This window comes from Cucumis sativus, chromosome 5, assembly GCF_000004075.3.
Source record: "Cucumis sativus cultivar 9930 chromosome 5, Cucumber_9930_V3, whole genome shotgun sequence".
NCBI classification, from domain to species: Eukaryota; Viridiplantae; Streptophyta; class Magnoliopsida; order Cucurbitales; family Cucurbitaceae; genus Cucumis; species Cucumis sativus.
The window spans coordinates 21,966,018-21,974,081 of NC_026659.2; the positions used below are offsets into that span (position 1 = coordinate 21,966,018).

The 8,064-nt window shown below is 34.5% G+C and overlaps 1 protein-coding gene across 1 annotated transcript; it reads left to right on the plus strand.

Annotated features, from left to right (window-relative positions):
- The first annotated feature begins 2,526 nt into the window (after positions 1 to 2,526).
- Positions 2,527 to 7,727, plus strand: LOC101218780 (probable tRNA N6-adenosine threonylcarbamoyltransferase). Its single transcript, XM_004142729.3, has 4 exons — positions 2,527 to 2,872; positions 5,465 to 6,041; positions 6,678 to 6,833; positions 7,062 to 7,727. The coding sequence occupies exons 2-4, from the start codon at positions 5,487 to 5,489 to the stop codon at positions 7,407 to 7,409; spliced, it is 1,059 nt and encodes a 352-aa protein (XP_004142777.1). The 5' UTR covers positions 2,527 to 2,872; positions 5,465 to 5,486; the 3' UTR covers positions 7,410 to 7,727.
- The last annotated feature ends 337 nt before the right edge of the window (positions 7,728 to 8,064 follow it).

Below are 8,064 nucleotides of genomic sequence, written 5' to 3' on the forward strand. Positions count from 1 at the left end.
ACAACCATGACATAAAGGACTCTTGACACAATATTTTCAACCAAATTCACGGATGAATTTATGGTTTAGCAAGTAGAACTTTTAAAAGCTAAAATAAATTTAGTTCAATGGTAATTGACACGACTTTCTATTTGAAATGTGTGAGATTTAATATATATTTTTAGGAAATTTTTATTGGTTCTGTTTAAGTTATAATACTTTTCAACATAAGCTTTCCATTGTCAAAAGAAAAATAACTTGCTAATTTAGTTTGGACGTGTTTAGAATACATTCTCAAATTTTAATTTAAAACATAAGTTTTTTTTTAAAAAATTAGAATATTTCACCATTACTCGAGATGGTTTTGAAATTATATTTTAAACCGTTTTTATCAAAATAGTTTAAATAAAAATAAATTTTTTGAAACTTTTTTTCTTAAATCAATACAAACCCACCCTTAACAGAACAACAAGACTCACAGCTTGGGACCAAAACCATCCATATATCCGCTAATGGACACCTCTTCTTGGTAAATGGACACCTCTAAAGAATATGATAAAGTTCTTAGTATGAGATGCCTGTGTTATTCAATTATAAAGCATAGAATTGATCATGACACTCCCTTTAACCTCTGAGCCTAGAACAAGAAACAAGTTCAGGTTTGATTAATCAATTGTGTAGCATATTTATCAAAACTTTAAAATCTCACCCAGTAAAGCATCTAAAGTCTGTCTTCAAAGTTGTTTCTTCGTCTTCTTCTTTACAGTGTCTCCCCCGTTAATCTCCTCCCTGCAACATTTGTCCTTGTTGGTCTTCATCGAAGGTGGGTAGTTGGAGGTTGAATGTTGATGCAGCCTGGTTAGAATTTCAAAACTTTCAGTAAAATCTGTGCAGAAGAGTCAAATCTCGAAAGTTCAGCAAAAATAGTGAAGTGTTAAGAGTTTTGAAATTGGACCAAAAAGGGGTCTCTCATATTGGGGCAAAGACAGTTTAGTTGAAGATAAATGGTTGAACTCAACTCAAGTTTCTGGAGAGTGCAAAAGAAAGATGGTGATCGAGGTATTGATCATTTTTTAAAGAACAAGATATAAAAAAGATAAAAAGATAAAGAATTGTTTAACGCAGTAGATAATGCATTCGATGCAGTATCCCCACTTCCCCAGTACTCATTATTCGTTGGTTAAATCACACCAGCTTGTCAGGTCGCCAAGCTTGAAGTTTGGTCAATTACCTTTCATGAATTAAATTTAACCTTAATTTTCTTTAGGTCTGAGTCTCGTCAAGTTAGGTATGTTTATATTGGTTAAATCCAACCTTAATTTTATATTGTATTTTCTTAACGTTGTGACTTATTTTCACAATAAACCCCAAATTTAAGTTTGGAAAAGCAAATGTGTCCACCGGTTATTGGGATAACAACATCAAAACACTATTCCAGAGTGTCCTCCACCACGTCCCAATATGAGTATCCATTTGGTTGGAACTCAGAAAAATAAACGTAATTGATTCTATTTCAATAATTGGTTCTCAAATGGATTTTACTTCACTCATATATGTCAATTGTATTTTTATTTTCATTTCAATTTTATTTTCCAAATGAAGTTCAACTTAAATGAATTTCAAGTCTTTTCAATTTCGGACTTCTATAACATTTTTTTTTAACATGATCAAATTTCATTTCAATTTATAAAACTCAACTTAGTAGAGATTTGTCATTGACGTAAATATCATGATTATAAAATAATAGATATTTATTTACTCACAAAAATCCAATTAAACTTTACTCTTGAAGTTATTGTTGGATTCAAGTGAGACATGTCTTTTCAATTAAATGCACTAAATGTTTTAACACTACAAGAAATTCTAGATCTTCTGACATTGTTTTACACCGTAGAACAATAAGGCATATCTCGACACAACAATTGACGAATCAAGAAATGCAATATCTTCCAACGCTTGAACTGTGTGTAGGCTAGTTCACATCTCCCGACGCCTACACAACATGGTGTCGGGAGATAGGACAAACTTGCTATGCCTACCATGAGGCGTCTGGTGAGAAGAAAACATTTAAAAATGGTACTATAAAATGTAGAAGAGAACTCCCAACGCCATTAATAAAGCGTCGTCAGAAGTTGAGAATGAACTATGTAGAAGAGAACTCCCAACGCCATTAATAAAGCGTCGTCAGAAGTTGAGAATGAACTGTTGATACTTTAAATAAAGTGTCAGGAATTTTAGGATAACTCCCCACGCATGTTGAGAGGCGTCAGGATTTGTATTTCACAAATTTGCCAAGAAGGAAAATGGGATTGAAATAAAAAACGTGTTGAAAGCCACCACCGTTGTCCTCGTTGCTCTCTTTGAGTGCCTCCCTTGTCCTTCGGTGTTGTCGTCACCGTTGTCGCCTCTATCTCTTACGGTGTGTAATTTATTTAAGCTAGATTTAAATTTGGTCCTAAAATCCTAATTTGTAAAATTGTTGATGTCCTAAGATTTATTTTTCACTGCAAGAAATTGGGTTTCTAATAGCCAATTAAGGGGAAAAAAAAGAGAGTGGAAAACAGAAAAAGTTATCCCGCCCAATATATTTTTCCTCTTTGGAGCCTTTCATGCTTTCATCTCTTTTGCTCACGCAGACCACCCAACGTCAACTGAAACGACGAAAGACGACGCTTTCATCTCTTTTGTTGCGATACCCACCCACGTCCTGTCTCACACGACTGCCGTTCAACGGACGACGTCGTCTCTGTCCAATCGCTAACGCTGAAGCTCTGGCACCATTGTTGTCTACAATAGAACGCACCATCGTCTACAAGGGTTTCGCTTAGGGTTCTTAGTCTACCAGCTCGTCTGATTTCTACTGCTATTAGACCCTTGTAGCTAACGATTCAAGGTTAGTCTTCTCCTACCTCATTTTCCAACTCCAGTTATTAATAGGGCTTCTTAAATGTTTCGTTTTTATGCACGCCTTCTTCCCATTTGGTCGTATGATCCTACTCTGAAGCGGCAAGAGTCTGTTTCCTTCCTCAATTGCGGGTTTCTGGCTGTTGAGTTGTATGCGTCTGTCGTATGATCCTACCATAAGGAGTTTGCTTTTCTTATATTGATCAGGGTCATTTAGAGGTCTTAGAGGTCTTAGAGGTGAAGTTAAGTAGAATTTAGACTATAAATATATCTTACTTTCTTGTTGTTAAGAATCCTTATCTATGTGGTGGTATCTATAATGTAGGCAATTAATTAACGTGGTTGTGATATTTTTTTTTCCTAGATTTTGTTCAAATGAATTAGGAAGTAACTGCATGTTGCTTTCATTTTATCTTACTGCTCTTTCTATGTTATGTTGTTTTTCCGTTGCTGTTGTTTTTGGTAGAGTTTGGTTAGATATTTGAAGGCATGCTAACATTTTTCACCTTTAAAAAAACTTAGGAGGGATAATAGTTATAATTTACATTGCTATAGTATTTGTTGTGATTGTACATTTTGGTTAGAAGATCATCTCACTAGTACTTAGAAACCAAGTCGGACACATTTCGGTACATAAATTTCTACCCTGTTCTTTATATCTTCTTTTGAAGAGTTTGAAAATATTTGCCCAAAGAGCACAATGATACTAGTAATAGGAGAACCCTAAAGAGTTAACCATAAAGTATCGATCCATGGGTCGGCAGCATTCTATGGGCAATTCATAGATTGGAAATAGATAGGGCCTAATTCTTATTTGATTAAACGACACTCATGAACACCAATTCTCTGTTTGTATTTTAGCTGCCTTCCCTCCAAGGAAAGCCCAGTCTCACCACCTTGTATCATAGACCAACTTAATACTTCTAAAGTATCAATTTGCCCTATTTATCTTTTAGGTTTGATTTTGTTTATGTGGAGAATATTTATTTGCTTTGAGTATTTGTTGAAGAAGTTTATATTTATTATGTGGAGATTTGAAGAAGTTGATTTTGTTTATGTGGAGATGTTCAAATATATATATAATTCAATAGTTAGACATTTTATAAGTTGATTAAAAGTATAAATACATTATCTTTCCAACATTAAAATATGTTGTATGAACCAAACTTTTGAAGTAGTTTCAAATCTTGCTTGCATAAATTTATGTGTATAGAAAGGGCCTTTTTTGCCAACTTTGTATGAACACTTAGAATTCTTGCTTGAATCCTCCTACTTTGTTTGATATAATGATTTCCTAATGGAAAAATACAATTAAATATTCTTTGGTATATCTATAAAGCTTTACACAATCCTTACCTTTGTATGGACACTTAAAAACTTTGTTGAGTGAAGGAATAGAGAGATTGAAGCATTTAGATGATCAAATGTTTGAACATTGCTCTTACCAAAATCCAGTAAAACGGATAATTCTACCAACCCGTCCAATTGAATCTCTTCATATATTAAACCAACTAAACAATTAAAGTTGATTTGGACATCTACCAAAATTCCAACAACGGAGGAATTTTCATAGACATTGTATCCATTCCATTGACCTCCATAAAAAATAACTATAGGAATAGACATTGTATTATGTAAAAAGAAAATAGGATTTTGTAAAAAGATAAATTAAGTATTCAATAGTGATAGAAAGAAATAGATAAACATAGATATATATCTATCATTGAATAAAAGAATAAAAATTAAAAAATGATAATCATTAAACACAATGCAAGGATAGGCGAATCCTGCAGTGAAATAATATACATTAGACGATCGTGTTAACCATCGTAAACGATCGTGTTGAATGTAGTAAAGGATCGTATTGACATAGGTAAACGATCATGTAGTTCAATGTAAATGATCGTGAAAACTTCAAATATAACGATTTTCCTCACTTCCAAATTTTTAATAAAAAATGCACTATCTCGAGATCGATTTCGGCCGAGATCAATCCAAAAAAACAAAATTACGAGTTTTCTAAAATTATGCTACTTTTAAAATATAAAACAAAAAAGATGTTATTTTTCAAAAATTTCCCCACAATCATACTCCCTCCACTCCCAACGTGCTCAAACCATAGACAACCAAACTAATCAGAAAATTGTTCTGACAAATTGGAGTTTGTTCGGTTGGTTGATGGTTCAAAGTAAGCTAGAGTCGACGACCTAGTTTAGTAACGTTGCCTTGGATATATCTGGGGGATGAGGAAACCAGATACAGTATAAAGAATCAAGTCGAAGAAAGGGTCTCACCCCCTTTTTTTTGTTAGTTTTACTTTCTCTCTTGTATTTATTTGTAACCATTTTCTAGTTTGACTGATTGATATGCATCTCAGTAAAAATAAATTTTAGCGAAGTTTTTCTTTTTGCTTAGTATAGGGGGTTTTGCATTTTGATTATCATACATGCTTGAAATTTCATGTGCTACATTTTCAGAAACTCTTGTATTTTGTCAGTTAAAACACATTGTGGTTTATTGTTATCTGTATGGCCTTCATGTTCTTTAGAATTGTTTTTTTTTCTTTTCCAATTTTCTATAGGGTCCCTTGAATCAATTGGAAAATGAAGAAAATGACAGCTTTGGGTTTTGAGGGTTCAGCAAACAAGATCGGTGTTGGGGTTGTAACTTTAGATGGCAACATTTTGTCAAACCCACGTCACACCTACATTACACCTCCTGGTCATGGCTTCCTTCCTCGTGAAACTGCACAACACCATCTCCACCACATTCTTCCATTGGTTAAGTCTGCTCTGGAAACTGCAAAAATTACCCCAAAGGATATTGACTGCCTTTGTTACACCAAAGGGCCTGGCATGGGAGCTCCTCTTCAGGTTTCTGCTGTTGCTGTGAGGGTTCTTTCTCAGATTTGGAATAAGCCTATTGTTGCTGTTAATCATTGTGTTGCACATATTGAGATGGGAAGGGTTGTAACTGGTGCAGATGATCCTGTTGTCTTGTATGTTAGTGGTGGGAATACTCAGGTGATTGCTTATAGTGAAGGAAGGTATAGAATCTTTGGGGAGACTATTGATATTGCTGTTGGAAATTGCTTGGACCGGTTTGCAAGAGTCCTAACACTATCCAATGACCCAAGTCCTGGATACAATATTGAACAGGTGTGTTACAGGAAAACGATAATATAGTTTTTTTTTAATCCATTATTCCTTGCGTCGTGTGTCTTTTATTTGTACTTGATACGTGATATCTAAAGAAGGAAGAAGGAAGGGCCAACTTATTTGTGTTTGTGTGACAACTGTTACTTGATCTATTCAGATTTATCTTATCTAACAGAGTTTCAAGTGGTCTGCAGTAATCACTTCATTGTAGGAGGACGTTGAACATATGAAAATCTTCTTTTATCATTGAAGTTGATGAATGTATTGTACGGTTCATTCATTGAATCTGCTTTTCGTTTAACAATTCGTTTTTCTACACTTTCTATTGACTATTGTATTAAAGCATGGTTTCATTGGTTTAAATATCACATTGAAGGAGGCCGATGTCTTCACGTTTCCCTGCTTGTTAGTTTTATGTTTCAAATGGTTCCAAGGTTTTCAACAATTTGTATGATTTGCATGCGGTCCTTATAAGTTGATTGTTGTTCTTTACTTATCATGGTATAATGATTCAAAATGTGTTTTAGCTTGAAACCATTTTTTTTCTCTTTCCTCAATCCCAACAAGGTTTTGAGCTCAAGTAATGTGTAAGAAAATGCTTTGTGTCTCATACTTTTGATTTTTTCTTGTCCACAGCTTGCAAAGAAAGGAAAACTTTTTATTGAACTTCCATATGTTGTCAAAGGGATGGATGTATCATTCAGTGGGATATTGAGCTACATCGAATCAACTGCTGAGGAGAAGCTAAAAAGTAATGAGTGTACTCCTGCTGACTTGTGCTACTCTCTGCAGGTAATCTTTGTTTACTATGATAAAAACGGATTTTGTCACCATTTCTGAAATGGGTTGAAAAGCTTGGACCATTCGGTAACTAAGCTGTTTTCTGAGTTGGGTTGTACTCTTTTATAGATGGTCACAAACTTCCATCCAACTTGTAGAGCTGCTACGTACACTTATTCTTCTGTTAAATGTCTTGCAATTGATATTCCATTGACTTTTCACTTCCTGCTCGTGTTGTAGGAGACTTTGTTTGCTATGCTTGTGGAAATAACAGAAAGAGCCATGGCTCACTGTGACAAGAAAGATGTTCTTATAGTCGGTGGTGTAGGTTGTAATGAGCGCTTGCAAGAGATGATGAGAATAATGTGCTCTGAGAGAGGTGGAAGGCTATTTGCAACTGATGACCGTTACTGTATTGATAATGGGGCAATGATCGCATATACTGGTCTTCTTGCTTGGGCACATGGTGATTCGACACCATTGGAGGAAGTAACATTCACCCAACGGTTTCGAACTGATGAAGTACATGCAATCTGGAGAGAAAAGGCTTTGACTAACGGAAAGGAGCTTATGGAAGAAGATGTCTAAGGCATCTTTGTTCTCTTCAAAAGGTGATACTTAGTATGGCAATGAGATGTTTTGTAAGCTTAGTGTATCTGGTATAATTCTATTTCCATTTTTCATGATGGCTGGAGTTTTATAGATAAGCAGCACTAACGAAAAATTTAGCCAAATGGTCTTTAGAATATAACTTGTACTCTTTATTGATCCGTTTGTCCTTGAAATCTTGATGGTCAATGGAATGAACAAATGTATTTATTATAAATTGAGAAGTAGGGTGTACATTCACTTAAATACGTTCACATTTGTTTCAAAAGATATATGTATGTGTATATATAATGCTCATGTTCTGATTTCAACCCAGGATGCTGCTGTATATTGAAGTGCATACACATCTACTTTCCCAAGTAAGAAAGAAAAAAAGCACACATAATTTAACTGTCATAACAAAAAGGTGAAGAGTGTACCAACTCAACCTAAGTATGGAAATAAAATTGCAAAGGATAAATTCAACTGAATGAGATGAAAGAAAAAGAACATCTTTTATGGGCTGATTAGGTAGAAAAAAAAGTGTCTCTCGCAAATTCATTTTGTTTGACCAACTGTTTAATGGCATCTCTCAATTCTTTTAATAGTATGATAGGACCCAAGCCTGAAAGTATATTCTAGAAGGCTTAAGGGT

What these genes read in the sequence shown, in the direction of transcription:
- LOC101218780 (XM_004142729.3), top strand. Translation starts at nt 5,487, where the DNA reads ATGAAGAAAATGACAGCTTTGGGTTTTGAGGGTTCAGCAAACAAGATC. An exon ending in CTGGATACAATATTGAACAG is followed by an intron (nt 6,042 to 6,677) that starts GTGTGTTACAGG and finishes TCTTGTCCACAG; the next exon opens with CTTGCAAAGAAAGGAAAACT. An exon ending in ACTTGTGCTACTCTCTGCAG is followed by an intron (nt 6,834 to 7,061) that starts GTAATCTTTGTT and finishes CTCGTGTTGTAG; the next exon opens with GAGACTTTGTTTGCTATGCT.